General features: G+C 33.0%; 1 protein-coding gene across 1 annotated transcript in view; it reads right to left on the bottom strand.

Annotated features, from left to right (window-relative positions):
- Window positions 1–2,770: 2,770 nt before the first annotated feature.
- The window catches only part of LOC112491241 (ankyrin repeat-containing protein NPR4), a 73,615-nt gene continuing 56,036 nt past the window's right edge, over window positions 2,771–20,349 (bottom strand). The window contains exons 2-4 of the mRNA XM_060820036.1: window positions 5,223–5,384; window positions 4,535–4,974; window positions 2,771–3,408 (exon numbers count right to left, since the gene is read on the bottom strand). Coding sequence (XP_060676019.1) covers window positions 2,797–3,408; window positions 4,535–4,974; window positions 5,223–5,384 — 1,214 coding nt within the window. The 3' untranslated portion in view covers window positions 2,771–2,796. The remainder of the gene's footprint in view (window positions 3,409–4,534; window positions 4,975–5,222; window positions 5,385–20,349) is intronic.

Below are 20,349 nucleotides of genomic sequence, written 5' to 3'. Positions count from 1 at the left end.
GTGGAATTATATTGTAGTAATGTAGGAGGAATAAGGGGATGTATATAGAAGTGTGTTTTCAGTGCAGAAAATTTGTGGTAAGTCCAACCCTTAGGAGAAGTTCTGCCGGATTTTCCATTCGAGGGTCGGGTAGGGTTTCCTTAGGATCAGGGCTTGTCTAGGGTTCCAATGAGGAATTTTGGACCCTGACAAGTCTTGCCTCGTGCATCGCTTATCACTTCATCCTTTCCATAGCAGCAGCAATATCTATCTTTCCTTATCTATCTTTTTTTTTTTTAACTTATTTATTGCTTATTTGTACTTCTAAACTTTCCAAATACTTTTATAATGCTCTGATCTAATTATTGGACTCAATAGAGACCATATTATATACATGTGTTGTTATGGCCTGTGATACAATAGGTCGGTTGTGGACTTTTGTGTTGTTATGGTTTTATTTATATGTATATTAAGGTATTATTGATAATGCATGTGTTCAGTTGTCTACGTTTTAAGTGAGGTTCCATTAGATATTTTTTTAGGGATTGTCCAATGGGACTTCACTAGACGAGACCACTTGGAAGATCCTAGGACTGTTCCCGGGGTGAGTCCTGTCACTTGAAGACTTAATGGATATTGATATACTCTTATCCTTGATATATTCATCCATTTCTTTAAAAAAATCAAACCAAAAATAAATAAATAAATGAAAACAAAATAAAAAAAAGACCCAAAAAAGAAAAATTTAAGTTGTATGACACTTCTAACCTCGAGTTTCTTTTTTCTTGACAATTTTGTCCGTCTATGATGTTTGTTGCACACTTGCATTTCTCTTATTTTGAAACTTTTCTTCTTCTTTTTTTGGCACTTATTTTTGTTTTATATATAATTGGAGTTTAAAATACTTTTATACAATAAATTACACATTTAAAAAAATTATTAATTGCCATAAAATTCCAAGATAAGAGATATGTAACAAATACCATAGTCAAGGGACAAAACCGCCATACAAGTGCCAAACACCTTAAAATTAAAGGATTAAAAATGCAAATAATTGTATGAAGGCAATTCCGTGGCAAAAGACACTGCTTTTCAAGCAAAAGATTAAGATCCATGAGTTTTGAATAATGTGAAATAAAAAAGGATAAAAATCAGTGAGCGATGAGGGGGATAATGGCAAAACCTATAAGTTTTAAAAGATACGAGGTTAGAAGTGATAAGATATATAAGCCAAGGCAATTTAGTGGCAAAGACACTACTTTTAAAGCAAAAGATCAATGTAAGATCTGTGAGTTTTGAAAAATGTAAGATAAAGAAAAGGTCAAAATCAATGAGCAAAGGGGATGATTTTAATACCTATGAGCTCTAAAGAATATGAGGCAAAAAGGAATAAGATCAATTAAAGATTTCTTGACATCAAATGCAATATCAATATTCTGCTCCACAGCTCAGTGTTGATCTTCTGGTCCATCCTCACCACTCGTTATGCAGAAAAATATTTCATTGTTTGCATAAAGTTGTTGATCGGAATCACAGCACTTTTCATCTCAAAGGTGGCCTTAGTGGAAGCATTTTTAGTAATTAATCTTCTATATTATCATCATGGAGAGTAAGTCATCATATATAGTATTCTAGGTTGTATTCCTGTTATTTACTCGTTAATAATGTTTCCATTTTTAGTGGATATAATCCAGTCTATACGTGATTCAAGATTTCTATTCCAATCATGTAAACGTTTATTTCACCTAGGAGATTGCATAATATATCAAATAATATCTTGTAATAAACCTAGCTTGTAATTTGATCTCTCCCACCATGTAAGTTGTTATTTAAATAAATGCTGGATTGGGCAAAATACTTTGGGATTTTCTTTTATGTTGCAATACATATATATTTATATATATATATAATTTAAAACTGCATAATGCTAACCACATATTTGGAAATGGATTCATAAATTTTGATTTCAGTTGTAGATATTCATGGCATTGATGCACATAAATTGTTTTTCAAAGTTATGTAAACGGATACAAATAAACTTGGCTTATGTGTTCTTCAATTCCTTCGTTGCATTTACAAATAATAGTTAAGGGTTGACCCAAAACAAAAAATTCATTTTTGAGGGGTAATATGGCCCAGGATAATCACCAAATGCGAAAGATGGACTGGATCAATTTCTATTAAACCTACCTCGAATCGGACTTTAGTCCTCAACTAGACATTCTAGTATGTTTATTAAAAAAAACAAAACAAATTTAATAATATCTTTTCCTTTTTGCGAAAATTAAAATTTATAAAAATTTACATGAATTAAAAAACATATAAAAACATCATTAATTTTTATTGGTTATTTGAATAAATAGGTATATATTTGAAATTATATGTCCAAAAAAGTAATAATCAGGAACACATTATACAATTGGGCAGGGTCTTGGTGCAAGTAAGGCCCCATCGTGCCGGAGACCGTGAGAGGTAATTTTGCGGGCTCATATTTTACGCAATGGGTTCCTATTTAAGGACAATGGGCTTTGTTTTGCACCCCTACTAGATCCAAAAATATGACTCGCGCTTTATATCAAAAATAGGGATGGTATCATATACCATATGCAAATAATGGTGCAAGTATGAAATATAGGAGCAGAGAATAAAACATTTTGCAAATATAAAAGAAAATGCACAGGCAAAATGAACACCATGCAAAAATATGAAGAATAACGTGAGTGCCATTATTTTTTAAACCTCGAGAACTTATTCCATATATAGAGTTCAAATATGAAATATAGTTACGACATATCATGATAAGTAGACAATTACTAGCTAGTGAAATAGATGTTTTCCTGGCTTAAACAGAAACCTAGGACCACGAATTGCATGCAGAAGATCAACTAAAAGAGGAAAAATTAATAAAAGGTAAAGAAGAGGAACAGAACCCACAATGACAGAAATGAAAGCAAATCCATGGTGATGATAATAAAGAAGAAAGGTGGCAGAAAAAGTGATCGTCATGGCTGTTAGGGCTATGAAAAGCGTAGTAACTCCGAACATCAACATAAATGGTACGAACTTAAGGAAATCATCATCAGCATAGCGAGAGGTATGGATGGACAAGAATATCAGAGTAGAAGCTGTGGAGGAGAATAGCCCTACTGTATCTGATATTGTGAAAATCAGAAATAGCTTAGGCTTTTTATCTAGAAGAATTGGAACTCCATTATCGGTATTGAATCCACCAGGGACACTAATTGCGGCTGTGAACATTACTGTCGCAACAAGTGTAGCAACCAACATAGATGAAGCTGCTATGTCCTTCATCCACTTCTCACCTTTCGCTTTCAATTCTTTATGTTCTTTTTCAAATAAAGCACGTGGGGTTTCTCCTTTTGAATTAGGCAAGTCTCTGTATGGAGTTGGTACAATCTTTTCTACTTCCTGTAATAAAAATTAATTCAAGAGAGATTAATTAGGAAAGCAATATGGATCAATAGCGATTTCATTTTATGTAAATTCAACAATGGAAAAAGTTTTGGATGGTTTTGTAGTTATATGAGTCAAAGCAGTGCCATATTGAATTTTAATTAGATTAGCTGTCTTAGCATGTCTGTTTCCTTATACACTCCACCACATTTTTTTATCTTTGTGTACAAATGGAGCGAGTTTATATAGGGACTTTTAATTGCATACTAGAAAGCTATTAATGTTATCATGGTACTTGGCACATTAATATTTATGTAGGGAACATATTCAAGATATATATCTATATATATATATATATATATATTTGCCATGGCCACGTTATAATAGTGTCAATTACTTTTTTCAGTTATCTACAAACAAGAAAAATCAAGCTATAAGACACTTTTGTGAAAAAAAGAATAATAAAAGTATAAGAGATAAATACTATATTTATAAAATTTTCTATCATACTCATTAACCATCATCTATTCCATCTGCGCCAATGCTAGTCCAATCAACCATGTGCATTTGAAATTTATCCAGTAAAGAATTTTAGCCTATTAATATTGAAAACTTAAAAAATAAGCTACAATAAATTTATTAGAATAAAGTGTAGTCATTTGTTAAAAAATAAACACTGTTTTTTTATTAGAATCAACTAAAAGGAAATGTAAAACTTAAAACTTAAAAAGACTAGAATGTTTAATTATACTATTATTAACACAACCTTTAAAAAAAAAAATCTTAAAACACGATAAGAAAGGACAAGAAAACAAAACAAAACAAGACATTTAATCGAAAAAATGAAAAAAAAAAGGGCACAATAAGCCATATTGATTAATAGAATATAAATATTTTTATGAAAAGAATTCTAGGTATGTCGCTTTTTATATTCAATTACAGATATAGATATATATAACATAATTCTTAACAAATATTATAAATCCTCATTTGTCTAATTAAAATTTTAATTTTAAATCATTAAATTAATAATACACTTTCAACATTTTACACTGATTTTATATGCAGAACATGTTTTGAATATATATTAATTAAGAAATAGAAGCTGCCAGACCATATATATTGATGTTTATGTACGTACCTTGTACCACAAAAGCTCTCGGTGCATCTGAAGAGCTGCACCGCTTACAGTGTTGAGCTTCTTTTGAGGTGGTAATTTTGCAGCAAAATGAAGCAAGTTATTGTCATTGCTAGGAATATGTTTTGCAATAAAATCCTTAATTGCACCCAACTCAAATAGCAAATTGAATATGTCCTCGTGACGATTCTCAACCGCCACGTGAAAGATAGTTCCTCTTTCAGTATCTTTGACCCACAGTAGGTCAGGGTTGAAGTGCATTAGTTTGATTAAAATATCCACATTCCCTGCTTCAGCCGCATCAAATAGTAGATTTGCAACTTCCGCAGTTGAGCTTTGGTTCTCTTCATCAGAATTATTCAAGCAATAATCACAAAGCATTTTGACTAAGTCTAACGCTTGAGAATACTGCCTTGATTTTCCTAAATGCGGCAGCTTTAAACCTTTTTCATTGAGAATTAATATAGTTAATTAACTATGTAATTAATATAATTAATATAAAATATAGTTAATATTCTTTTAATAAATAACTTTATAATTAATATAGTTAATTATTAAATATAGAATTGATATAGTTAATTATTCTTTTTATCACAAAGCATTTTCACTGAGAATTAATAAAGTAATTAATTAATTAATTCTGTATTTAATTATTAAATATATAATTAGATTGAATTAAATGTGGACTTACATGATAAATTAAGAAAACTCTTGAGTAGTCCAGCTGATTGACTCTCATCATTACCAACAAAAGTTAGAGGTGTTCGTGCTAACACAGTCAATCCTGTTTCATCATATTTGTTTCTAACCTTAGCTAGTCCTGGGTTGCTCTTTAGCATGTCTATAGCCAAATCTGCATATTTCAATTTACCAAAGAAAGTAATTGAAAAAAAAATACCAAAGAAAAAATTCAGATACAATTATAATTATCTTGTGCCACATGAATGTTGGCCAGATTCAACTTATATATAATTAATCTTGCATGCATGCATGATTGAATTAATTTGGTTTAATATAATTGAAGGAGGGAGATCCATGCAATTGTTTTAATTATATCCGAAATGTGTCGTTTTTTATTTATCCTATCACAAGTTCACAACAACGATTGATTTTTTATTTTATTTTATTATTATTATTATTTTGGAGAAGGAAGAAATTAATTCAAAGAATTCATAAAGCCATACAAAAACAGAGTACGAGCAATTGCCAACCTGACAACTAAAAATCAATACACATGAATATATATATATTTTGGAAGCATCCTCAGTATGTTCTTCCATCAATTCAATATGCGGATCGAATATATATATATATATATTTTTTTTTTCCTCTTTAAATTTTATATTCAAGAAACACTAGTCTTGCACTAGCTATAATTTTTCCATATAGCAGAAAACAGAACATGCTATTGTGCGTAACCTGTTTTAATTACTTCTTTGTTTCATATTTTGTATAAAGAATGTAAAAGTTAACAAAAGATGTATACAGCAAAAATATTCAAAAGACAAATGAGGAAAGTAAAGTCGGAAAAAGTAAATTTAAAAATAAAGTTTACCATATACCCCATGCCGATACAGGTGGTTGTAAAAGTTGTGTTTGGATAGAAGGAAAATAAAAGAAAATGTCGAAGGAAAGAAGAGAGAAAGATAGAAAGAAAGAATAACAGAATTGTAAAACTGTAATTGATTTTCACTAAAGAAAAATACACGTGAAAACACTATTAATACAGGTAGTATAACTAACAACTGCTGACCTGTACTAACAACTTGACAACTTGCCAAAACAAACAACTGTTTTATTAACCAACATTGCCACGTCACTAACTCTAACTAATATACTTCAACATTCCCCCTCAAACTCGTATTTTGTTAAACCAGATGAAACAAAATGGGAGTTTGAAAAATAGTAAATCAGCAGAAGTTGCAGCACATAAGAAGTGAACCATGTTGCAGAAAAACTCCCTTTTTGCTGAGTGTTTTTCTGAGTGTTAAGTAAGTCAGAGAATGAATTGAAACTCCAAAATACTCGAATTAAGTAGTCTGAACAACTCCAAGCTTATTCTTTAGATAGAGAAACCTGGAAGTTCCTAAACTCTTTGTAAACACATCAGCAACCTGATCTCGAGTAGGCACATATCGAATTTGGAGAGATTTTTCCAAGACTTTATCCCTGACAAAATGCATATCTATCTCAATATGTTTGGTCCTTTGATGTAGAACTGGATTTTCTGCTAAAGCTGCTGCACTAAGACTGTCAGTCCAAACTATAGGAATTGGTAACTGAAGTTCCAGCTCCTTGATCAAGTTTTGTAACCAACATAGTTCTGAGGTGATGTGAGCCAGGGCTCTATACTCTGCCTCAGTGCTTGAACGAGCTACAACTTGCTGCTTCTTGGACCTCCATGAAATAAGATTTGAACCTAGAAAAATTCCATAACCACTTGTTGATCTTCTGTCTGTTCGATCACTTGCCCAATCTGAGTCTGAAAATCCATGAACAGCAAGTTTCATTGTTGACTTGATGAACAAGCCATGTGTTGCAGTGCCTTTTAAGTATCTTAACAATCGTTTACAAGCATCCCAATGTAAAGATGTTGGAGCTTGCACAAATTGACTGAGTTTATTCACTGTAAAACTAATATCAGGTCTGGTCAATGTAAGATATTGAAGAGCACCAATGGTACTCCGATACAACTCAGGATTTGACAAAATATCTCCCTCTTCTAGAGATAAAGGCTTATTAGAAACCATCGGTGATGGTGAGGGCCTAGCTCCATCCATTTTAGTCTTTTTAAGCAAATCAAGTATATATTTTGTCTGGGTTAACAGCATACCCTTACTGTTTCTTGTAGCTTCAATACCAAGAAAGTAACTCAAGTGTCCCAAGTCTTTAAGAGAAAATTGAGAATTCAAATCTGAGATAAGTTGCTTAATTGCTACTCCATTAGAACCAGTGACAATAATGTCATCTACATATACCAAAACTAAAGTATATGCAATTTTGGTCTTCAAAACAAACAAAGAGGAGTCAGAAACTGTATTAACAAAACCCTTGCTTAGGAGAGCACCCTTCAATTTTTCAAACCAAGCACGTGGTGCTTGTTTAAGGCCGTATAAAGCCTTATGAAGCTGACACACATGTGTTGGAAATTGTTTATCCTCATATCCTTGTGGTTGAGTGAGATAAACTGTTTCTTGAAGATCACCATTAAGAAATGCATTATTAAAGTCTAGTTGTCTTACCTCCCAGTTGTGTGAAATAGCAAGACTAAGCACTAATCTTATAGTGGTAGGCTTTATCACTGGACTAAAAGTTTCATTGAAGTCAAAGCCAGGTTGTTGATGAAACCCTTTTGCAACAAGCCTTGCCTTGTACCTCTGAACAGTTCCATCAGCATTTCTTTTTACTCGAAAAATCCATTTGTGACCAATGAGATTCATTCCAGAATGATAGGGAACCAAAGACCAAGTGTTGTTTTTGACAAGTGCTCCATATTCCTGATCCATTGCTGCTTTCCACCTTGGATTTGTTAAAGCATCAGTAACACTAACTGGTTCAACATCAACTGAATCTGCAGCTTGTTGAGTAAGAGCAAACACTTTGGGTTTGAAAACTCCACTCTTAGATCGTGTTTGCATAGGATGAGTTGAAATAGTTTTCTGAGATGGATTTTGATTCACATTTGACAGTGTTGTTGAAGTCTCTAAAGGGTCCATAGGCAACTCAGATTCCAAACGTATGTCAGACTGATTATGATTTCCTGAAGTCAGAGTTGGAGAGTTATTTAAGCTGACTGAGCTGGAACTTCTAGTTGATAAATTTGAGTCTGAAGCACAATGTTGTGGCAATGATTTGATAAGGACTAGAGGAGCTGTTGAAACCTGAGTTTTGTGAAGCTTAGACTTATCTGCTGAACTAGTTTGTAAGAAACCAGTAGAAAAAGGAAACTCCTTTTCATTAAAATTTACACTTCGAGCAATGTAAATCTTGCCAGAAGAAGACATGCATTTGTAACCTTTATGATCATCACTGTAACCAATGAACACACATTTCTCAGTATGAAATTGAAACTTGTGATTCTGAAAAGGTCTGAGGAAAGGAAAACAAGCACTTCCAAAAACCTTTAGAAAATCATAGTCAGGTACTTTCTTAAATAGCAATTCAAAAGGACTGTGAAAATCAAGAATGGCAGTTGGAAGCCTGTTAATTACATAAACTGCTGAAGTAAAAGCTTCCCACCAGTATAGAAGTGGCATGTGTGCTTGAGCAAGAAAAGACAGACCAACCTCAACAATGTGTCTGTGTTTTCTCTCAGCTCTACCATTTTGCTGATGCATGTAAGGGCATGAATGCCTGAACTTTATACCAACCTGTTGTAAGTAAGGAAGAAAACATCTGTATTCACCACCCCAATCTGACTGAACCACCTTAAGTTTTGTATCAAACAACCTTTCCACCATGACATGAAAATGCTTAAAAATAGATAAAGCTTCTGATTTTACTGTCATGGGATAAATCCAAGTAAACCTGGAGTAGTCATCAATGAAGTGTATATAATATCGATACCCTTCTGTAGAAACTGTTGCAGCAGGTCCCCAAACATCAGTGTGTACCAGTTCAAGAGGAGCTGAAGCTTTCGAGTTTGACAAGGAAAAATGACAGAGATGATTTTTTCCAAGCTGACAAGCTTCACAAAAAGCTAAACTTTTATTTATATGCAAATCTGGTTTATACAAAGACAACACTTTGTTTATGACAGCCTCTGAAGCATGTCCTAACCTTTGGTGCAGTACATCAAAATCAATACAACTAGTATTCAAACACAACTGACCAGTTTGTGAGGAATCTGATACATTTGACTCCTTAGTAGAATCAAAAAGAGGTAAACTCACACCAGCAGGTCTATATGTAGTACAATTTGTATGAATTTCTGAAGAATGACAATCTTTTGATACAAGACACTCTTTTTGTATAGATGAGACAGCACCAGATAGTACACACATTGCCTTATTCATTACTAAGCAGCTACCAGTTTCCTTAAAGGCAGTAGACTTTGATCCAAGGAGAGTCCCAGCATCTTGACTTGTGTCCTTGTAAGGTATTTGTAATTTGTAAAGTCCATCTTCAAGTAATCCGTGAAGCACCACCTTCCCCATCTGTTTGTCCTTAATGAAGCAATTATGTTTATCAAATTCAACTATTATATTGTTGTCACATACCAATTTTGATATACTCAACAAATTTTTTGCTATTGTTGGAACAACAAGAACATTTTGCAGCAACAAAACATAATTGGGACAAGTGAGAGAGGGAATCAGTGTATTACCTACACTAGCAATGTCAAGACTTTGACCATTGCCAACTAAAAGCTTGTTGTTGCCACTGTAATCAACCTGGTGTATAAGATTACCACCATCTGCAACAACATGATTAGTTGCACCACTATCCAAATACCAATTTGGATCTCCAACCAAAACTGGTGTGGTGACAACATTAGCAGAAGCTTGTCCTGAAAATTCACTTCCAACAGACTTAATATCTGAATTGTGAAAATTCTGATGAGGAATAATCTGTCCATTCCCACTCTGAAATTCTCTAGTGACCATTCGTGGATAAGAAACAAGAGAATTATACCCAGCTGCACTTATAGGTAAGCCACCATTGTGTGTTGGAACAATAGGTCGAGTTATTAAACCAGAACCATTAAAGACAGAAGAACTTAGCATTGCTGGATTATTCAACTGTGAGAACTGAGCATTATAGCCAACAGAATTAGGTGCATAGTTATGTCCATGAATTCCTTGAAAAACAGAATTTCCAGAATTTGAATCTCTGTAGTAACACACACTAGCCAGATGACCAACAATCCCACAGATTTGACACTGTGGTCTCCAATTCCTATGGTTTCGACCTCTACCTCTACCTCTTCCATAGTAACCTCTACCACGAAAATCTTCAAAACTTCCTCGTTCATAAAAACCAGACTTTCCAGTACTATAATCTTTATGAATGGATGAGTTAGCATGATTAGAAGTATTCAAGGTAGTAGATGATGATGGTAGAGTATTACTAGAGCCTAAATTCAACTGATTATTGAAAGCAGACACCAGATTTGCAGAATGAAACATAGCCACAGTATTATTCTGTTCAATAGTTGTTTCATAATGAGAGAGAAAATGCTTTACCTCTTGAAGACTAGGTAAAGGAGGTCTACTAGTGTAGTTTACACGAACTGTTTCAAATTCAGGCCCTAAGCCATTCAAGATGCACATAACTAATTCCTTCTCAGAGACCAGAAAACCACCAGAACACATCTTGTCAGCAATTTTCTTCATCTTTTTGCAATAATCTAGAATTTTCATTGAGCCTTTCTTGGTTGTCTGTAACTCATTTCGAAGTTGCAACATAAAAACCTCAGAATGACAAGAGTAAGTTTCCTCAATTGTGATCCACAAACGTCTTGAGGTTTTCAATCCTACTAGATCTGCAAGCTCTTCAACTTCAATTGCAGTAGTCAACCAGCCTAGCAGTAGCTGATCTTGCAAAATCCAAACTTGCTGTTCAACAGAAAACTTAGACAAACTGTGATCATTAACCTCTGCATCACTAAACACAAATACTTGCATGAACTCTGGCTCATCAGTCAGTACAAACTTATCAAGCTTGTGACCTCGTAATATAGGAAGAATTTGTGACTTCCACACCAAGAAATTTTCACTGTTAAGCTTCAGAATGCTACTAGAAAATGGAGATACTGTAACCAAAGAATTTTCATTCTTATCAGAAATCAGACTTGTAAACGAGTTCATGACGTTCGAAACTCCTGGATTTTCCATTTTTTTTTTACTGGATCGTCAATCTCGCTCTGATACCATGTAAATGTTGTGTTTGGATAGAAGGAAAATAAAAGAAAATGTCGAAGGAAAGAAGAGAGAAAGATAGAAAGAAAGAATAACAGAATTGTAAAACTGTAATTGATTTTCACTAAAGAAAAATACACATGAAAACACTATTAATACAGGTAGTATAACTAACAACTGCTGACCTGTACTAACAACTTGACAACTTGCCAAAACAAACAACTGTTTTATTAACCAACATTGCCACGTCACTAACTCTAACTAATATACTTCAACAGTGGTGAACAGCTCAGCTTGTTCTTCTTCTTCCCAATATTGAATATTATTGGTTTTGTGAAAAAGATACCTCACCATTTGACCGTGTTCGTTGGCAGCAGCCATGGAAAGGGGTTTTTTACCACTATCTGGATTTACCAACTTTTCATTCCCAGCTTTGACCATAAGCTTGGCAATTTCCACATTTCCAGAGGCAGCGGCATAGCATAGAGCATTGTTACCAATTTTGTTATTTTTTTCCAAGTCTTCTTTGTTCAGCTTACTGACCAACTTTCTCACAAACTGCTCTTTTCTTGCTAGAGCAGCAATATGGAGAGTCGTTTCCCCTTTCTCTGTAATCACTCTATTAATATCATTTTCAACCTTTTCGGCTGCTTTCCAATCGCCTTTCAGTGCTGCCACGTAGAGCTCGATACGAGTGTTAGCTGCTGTATATGCATATACATAAATAGGTTCCAACATAATTAAGATGTATCTATTTTTAAACATATCGAAACTGTATATTTACGCCAATATATTTCTACTAGGTAGCTATAGCTTGCTGAAGATAGCTGTGAAAAAAAAAAAAGATAAACCTGACCATGAAAACAAGAATGCAACTTTGGCGTATAAAATATTCACGCAACTTACCTTTTGCGGCTTCCATTGATTTTCCTTATTTTATGTACCCCTGAAATGAAAGTCTAAAATTATTAATTAATGTGTAATATTCCTTTTGAGAATAGAAAATGAAATGCATAGATGTAAAAATCAATTTGTTAAATGTTAGTATAAGAGCAAGAGATTTCATAATTGCTAATTGTTTATTTGTCGAAAAGTCTTGGATTCTTCAAACTTTTGAGCTAGTAATTGTTTTCATCCTGTTAGTACAGGGGAAAAAAATAAATCACACACACACAGAGCACAGGGATATTATTTATGAAAATTCATCTCTAGCAAAAAATTAGTTAAAAAAAAAAAGAAAATAACAATATTGTCTACTGATATATAAATATATATACAGTTGTAAATGGGATGACAAATTTAAGTTAATTAACGACTAGATCTGTAAATAATGACACGAACATATAACGGGGATAGCTAATGTTCTTGCACTATTATTACCTTCACAACGATCATAATCAGAAAAAGGATCGTTGTCAAGCTGTATATATGTTGATGAATTTTTGGCTTTTTTTAACTTGTATGTTGATAAAATATTAAATGAATATTAAATCCAAGAAATTGCGAGGTAATGATACTCTCTTTCTTCATCGGTCTTCACTTACCCACCCATTGAAGTACATTTTTTTTTTTTTTTAAAAGGTTTCTATCCCATCGTATTCATTCAGGTTCGCATATATTCCGAAACATAGCATATAGCATAGCATAGGCACACTATTCAATCAAATAAAAATTTTAAAAAAAAAAATAGAATTCCAATATATTTTCTTAAGCGAGGTTACAATTTTTCCATGGAAGATTCTTTCTGAAGGGTACGAATTTATTCCCACTGCTTTTGTTATTAAATTATTAAAATTTCTTTTATTATTATTATTATTTAAAAAATTACAAATTGCTATAAGCTCTCTTTCCTTCTGGCCATGATGGCTACTCTTGGAATAGGAGTGGAAGCAAATTTTTGATACTTTCGAAGCACTACCCCCTTTTAATTTACAAAAAAATAAAAAATAATAGGGCCGCACCTCTTTGTGAGAATGTCGGAACACCAGTAATTGAAAATTTTCATTGGAGGGGTGGGGTAGTAGGAGTTCCCAAATTCAAAATCACAAATATTCAAAATCCACTACCCCATTTATGTTCCCCATACCGTAAGGTGAGGCTGGCTCCATACCATGATAAGGTGAGTGTGGACTAAGGGAAAGAAAGACTTTCTCTTGGAAGATAATAATTATAATAATAAATAAATAAAAATGAAGAACAAAGAAACTTCCTGCAAACATAACCTAATCAATGCACCTATTCCACTAATAAAGACCAGTTATGTGGATTTTAATCGGAATTTTGCTCCTTTCCTCCTACCATACAGTGAAGAAGACGTCAACCAACATAAAACCCTGAAAAAAAAAAAAAGAAAGATTGAGAGACTTTTTAATAATTTTGGAATAGAAAAAAATATTTTATTCGTGTAAATATAATCGCTTTATATCTGATAGATTAAGATATTGTATTTTTATTTTCCTTTGAATCTCTATTTAATAATGGACTTAGAGAATCATTGTCCATTGTATATAATTTTTTTAAATTTTATATAAAATTTTCAATCATTACTATGTGTGATGAAAGCAGTTAGATCGGAAATTTAGGTTCAACCCCCCAATCCACGTCTAATTTTATTTATTTATTGTTTTAAGTAAACAAATTGATTATTATACTAAGAAGAAAAAACATCATCAACTTGGAATTGGAAGGAAGATCCATGGAGGCCCTTCCTCAATCTACGGTCCTCCTCAATCCATGTCTACATTAAATTATTGTACAAGTAAACTGTTGGATACTCTTGCAAATATAAAAAAATAGAAGGTACTTTTTGGGCGTACTGGATGGCATATGTCTTTTCATTCACCACAAGTGATTATTAATAATGGCCCATGAATGACATATAAAAGGACTCCATTGTTGAAAGACTACAAATTTGGTCAAAAATAAGGAAATATATTTACTGTTAAAATTTCATTTTAGATTCTTCTAGATGATTGTAGTTAGATTTCACATTTCTAAAAAATTATTATTTAAACTCATAGTTAGTTTTTGGCATTTAATTATATCATTTTAATGTCATAATTATATTTTTATAATATTATTTATTAAATTATAAAATATAAATTTTTAATTTTTTTATGGTTTATTTGTAAAAACTAATTGAAATTTTTGATAAATTATTTTCTCTTAACAAATATAGAAAAGCAAAAAAAAAAAAAAATTAATGATGATTTTTTAAAATCATAAAATTTAAATATAATTATAACAAAACCAGGAAATTTAAAAGAAATTTGCCCTATATATGTTAGGTTAAATTTTATTTAGACCTCTTAAATTTTATCTTCTTATATTTAAAGCTAATACTTTTAAATATTTATCATCAAATTCCTTTAGCTTAAAGAAACTATTAAAATACGGGCAACCGGGTTAAATCTAAGGATTTGACCATAGTTGACCAATGAAAAGTTTATTTTACCTGTTATTAAAATTAAATGTAAACGTATTACGCCAAAAAAAAAAAAGTTAAATGTAAAAGTTTTAAACTATCAGTTACTACCTTTAAATTTTAAAACTTTAAATAACCAATTTTAAAAGAATAAATTTTTCCATAATATTTTTTAAATTCTTATTAAAAATAATATGAAATATGAAATTTCTAAATTGAATATTAAAAACATATTTTGAATATAAAAATAGAAATAAAACATAATTAAAAATAAACCGTATTTTGTACTTTTTATATGTAATATTACAAAGAAGAAAACACTTTCTTTAATTCAAATCTTTTTTGAATAACAAAAATTATTCTTTCATTTATCTAGCAATGTCCGATATAAACATAATAATATTTTAAAACAATTAATTATCTCTCCTATTTTTCCTATTGAATTCTTTTCATTTGATTTTTCACCACACTTTATTAGTGGTGAATGTTCTTGGCAAGTCTCGTCTCCACATGTTTACCCAATCCTCCTTTTGTCGGCTTGAACCTCTCATGAAAACTTGGTGGAATAGTGAGCATTAAATAATACCCAACTTTTGCTTCCAATCGAATATGACTAAATGTTCCTGGACTTTGTAAATCATTGGCTTCAAATAACTCAGGGCAATACCAAGTAGAACAAGTAAAAGAATCTATTCTTCAAATAAATAGATGCTGAGTATTCGAAGGAATTATTAATGGCCATCAAATAAATATGTAAATATATAAGCATAACCATAATTCTTGCGGCGAGTGAATTGTTGCAGCAAAAAAAAAAAAAAATCAATTCAATGCCACATCAAGCTCATAAACCGGGCATAGGTAGATATATATATATATATATATTCAATGCCACATCAAGCTCATAAACCGGGCATAGGTAGATATATATATATATATACAATCCGTCTATGATGCGGACGGTCATCATGCGGATCACAGTATTGGTGACGGTTTTTCATAGTATTGGTGACGATTTTCTAAAAAACCATCGTTAATACTATGAAAAACCATCACTAATACTGCGGTCCTCATGCGGACCGTCCTCACCATAGAATTTCCGTGTATATATATATATATATATATATATATATGTATATATCTAATCAGTCCGTCTATAGTGCGGGCGGTCCTCATGCGGACCACAGTATTGATGATGATTTTTCATAGTATTGGTGACGATTTTCTAAAAAATCATCGTTAATACTATAAAAAACCATCATTAACTGCGGTCCTCATGCGGACCGTTCTCACCATAGAATTTCCGTATATCTAATATATAGTAATGATTTAATTAATTAGCTAGTTCACTTTTATTATTGGTTAGCTAGAATATTTTTTAAAAATTTTTTTAAATCATATTGGTTAGTTCACTTTTAAATCATAAATGCTCATATTAATTTAAAATATAATTCATTATTTTTAATACTAAAAATCTAACAAGGAAAAATGAAATGAAAATTAATTAAATTTTTATATGATGTTTAAATAATATTGAATTTTAAAAAAAAAAAAAAGATTTAAATTATATATATAGATTTTTTTTTTTTTTTACCCCTATCTAATTTTATGATATAACATCTTACATGATACTAAATCAAAACTCAATATGTATACATATATATACACACTCATAATTTTTGAAGATTTTATGAGAAGAGAATCTCTTAAGCCTTTGTCTATCCGCTAGATTTACAACCGCACTGGCATATCTTGGACCTTCAACATATGCACATTCGGCGGCTTTCCTCCCACGTTTAGGGACACAATTAACAACCCTACTTGCTGGTGTGAGACTGAAATGCTTGTTAATAAATGTAAATTTGAATACATGTGTCTTATTCGCAATTGGGCCGGTACATATGCATATTTTGGGTGACTAGGCCTGTACATACTTGCTGCCCCAGAAGTTAGTATATGAGAGTCCAAAATGAAAATATATACATGTACATATGCTTTAGGGAGCAATTAGAATTTCTAACTATTACTGACATGCAATTTGAGATTTTATGGCATTCAAAATTGGAAACTTTGTTGAAAAATAGATATATTAATGATTATTCAAGCAAAGCAAATATATATATTGATGATTAAAGCATCCACGCATGAATGAAAAGTTCAATTATTTACAAAAAATCAAACTTGGGACCCATAAATTGTCAATTTAGTCAAACCCAGTCAAAAATTTAAAATTTCAAGCATTTATTGGGATGAGTTCTTACACCTACTTTATGCATTTAAATTTTAATCAATTGGATTAATTAATCTCATTGAAAAGCATGGGTTTAGTTGGTGGGACTATTTCATTAGAAATAGTTGATCGCATGTTGATTGATTTGACCCGTTATTAACTGACGTCGATCATCATTGATTGATTGTTGACCAACGCTGATTGGTGGTGACCAATCAAAACAAATTCATGGAAATTACATGGAGATTGGCTACGTCCAAAAACAATTTTTGATTGATTTTATTTTAAATTTGTATTACAATAATTTAAAATTAAAAAAATAATATATTTTATAATTCCATCCAACTTTTGTTGATGGTCCGAATAAGTGATAATATTAGTATTAGACTATTCTATCCAATACACTCCAATCCTATGCTTACAATCCAATTCAATGTGACAAGCCAAACAGCCTTATAAGTTAAGGGTACCAATATGGAATTAACCCAATCCATTAACCCAATGATATATATATATATATATATATATTTTTTTTTTCTTTTGGTGAATAATAATTCATTGCTGAAAGCACAAAAAACCTCCGAGGTAGGAGGGAGCTACAAAGAGGGACCACTTCCAAGTTTATCAACAACCAAACAGTCCAAAACATCCCTTGGAAGGGTGTCAAAATTACATAAACAAGGATCAAATAACACACCAACATACAGAGCTTTCTTGGCTACCAAGCCAGCCACACAGTTGGAGCTTCGAGGGTTCCAAGAAATCTTCCAATTGCTCTATCCAAAAACACTACGGAGGTGGATCAAATCATACCTAAGGTTCCAGTTCCTTTGTTTTGCCACTTCTATTGCCTAGGTTACAGCCTTCATCTCAGCTTCAAAGGGGGATCCACAAGATACCAGAATGGAGGCTAGAGAAATGACCTCCCCTTTCCAATCTCTAACAATGTAGGCTAGGCCAGCTTGACCATTGCTGAACGCCGCATCTGTATTAACCTTCCACCTTCCTTTAACGGGAGCAGTCCAAAGTTCTTTAGTCTTCTAATTTTGCCCTTCATTCACCTTTAAAGGAACTAGAAAATCATTAACAAAACAATTGAAATGGTGCACTAGAACATGAAAAGGGTCTAGCATTGAGAAAATCCTTGCATTTCTGCATGACCAAACAAAGTACAGCAAAGAAGATAGGAAAATAGAGATTGTTCTTTTATCCAAAATCTGTGAGTGAAAATCTGCCTTGGGGGTTGACACAGAATTCAACCAGCTCACAGATACTATTCATCTTCCAGGCCTCAAGCTTGCATCCTCATTTACTTGCAAAAGCAAGACTCTTTATGAAGTGGCATTCTTTGAAAATGTGAAAAGCAATTTCCTCCTCAGCTTCACACCACACACAATAGTGTTCCCTTAAATTTATTCTCTTCGGTTACACCTCTCTTGTGGGAATGACATTTGATATCACTCTCTAAAGGAAAAGCCTAAGATGCTCGTGAATTTTTAAATTCCAAAGCTTTCTCCACAATTTAGCTCTTTTGTTGCCTTGTTCCTCTTCGAACATAAGCTCAAAGCAGCTTTTGACTGAAAACTTCCCATCTTTGCTCCCCATCCACCTAAGTCTGTCTCTGCAGTGGACTCGTGGTCATGTCAACTTTAGAATAGCTTCCACCGATTCTTCTTTGCATATATGCCGAATTTCATCTTCCTTCTACAAACCGGTCCTCTCATCCTAAAGTTCATGGACTCTTCGCCATACAGAAGTGTTAACTCCTTCCTTAGCCATAGGACTTTTGTCGGATAAGTCTGGAAGCTAGGGGTCCTTCCATATGTCAATTTCAGATCCATCACCAATCCTGAAACATGCTTCTTTCAGGATAATTTTCCTAGTTCTCACCAGACCTTGCCAGACCCAAGAGGTCCTTTTCTTAAGCATGTAACCGAAGAAAGTTTCGTTCCGGAGGTATTTAGCTTTCAGCAGTCTAGTCCATAGACAGTCCTCATCCCTTGCCAGTTTCCATCCGAGCTTCGCAAGTAAAGCCATGTTCATGTCTTTGAATCTTCTAAAGCTCAAACCACCCCTATCCTTTGGCTTGCAAATGTCCTTCCAAGCCTTTAAAGGAAAGAAGCCTGAAGAGTTTGATTTGGACTCCCACCAAAATTTACAAACTAGAGTATCAAGATCCTCACAGAAACTTGTAGGTAGTAAAAAAGTAGTCATCGTGTAGTTTGGAATTGCTTAAACTACAGACTTAATTAGAGTTACCTTTTCCACCTTTAATAACAGGTGCTTATTCCAACCTTCTATTATGCTCTTAATCCTTTCCTTGATGTTATATAATTCCTTTGTCTTATTCCTCCCAAAAATAAAAGAGTTACCCAAGTAGATGGCTTTGGGTCCCATATCCTTGAAATCTAAGATCTCTTTTACTGCCTTCCTGTCCTGCCGGGAAGTGGATTTAGAGAAGAAAATATTAGATCTTTGTCCATTGACCATCTGACCTGACCAGCCACAGAACTTTTTTAGGCATTTATCAAAAATGGTTGCATTTTGAGGATCAGCATTGCAGGTAATTAGGAGATCATCAGCATACATTAGGTGTGAGATGGCTGGGGCGTTTTGGGCCACCTTGATGTTGTGAAAACTACCCTGTTCCTCTTCCTTCGACAGCAACCTGGATAAAATTTCAAAACAAAAAATGAAGAGGATAGGAGATAAGGGATCCCCTTATCTGAGGCTCTTTTTAGGTTTGAAAGAGCCATAGAGACTTCCATTAAGCAGAAGGGAGAAGTGCACTGAGCTGACACAGCTTCGAATTAACCATCTGAGATCAGTAGAGAAACCCCACACTTTAAGGGCTTTATGGATAAAGTTCCATTCGAGTCTATCATAAGCCTTTTTCAGGTCAATTTTGACCACCATTAAGTCTTTCTTGCATATGTGATTCTGAATTTTATGCACTATTTCTTGAGCAATAACGGTACTTTCCGCTATCCATCTCCCTTTGACAAAAGCACCTTGGTTTGGGAGATGATCTCAATCACGCTACTTAATCTCCCTGCTAAAATCTTCGTAACAATTTTGTAAACGAAATTACATAAGCTGATTGGTCTGAAGTGGTTGAAAGTCTAAGGCTGTGTGATTTTCGGGATTAGTACGCAGAAGGTTTCATTCACTGAGTGAGGGATCCTCTTCAATCGGAAACATTCCTGGGTGAATTTCACCACTTTATCCTACACTGTCCTCCAGTAACACCTAAAGAAAATGCCTGAAAACCCATTTGGGCCAAGGTTCTTCAAAGGATGGAGATTCC

This window comes from Ziziphus jujuba, chromosome 8, assembly GCF_031755915.1.
Source record: "Ziziphus jujuba cultivar Dongzao chromosome 8, ASM3175591v1".
In the NCBI taxonomy this organism is placed as follows: Eukaryota; Viridiplantae; Streptophyta; class Magnoliopsida; order Rosales; family Rhamnaceae; genus Ziziphus; species Ziziphus jujuba.
Note: the sequence above shows the minus strand (reverse complement) of the source record. Positions and strands in the feature narration are given on the sequence as shown.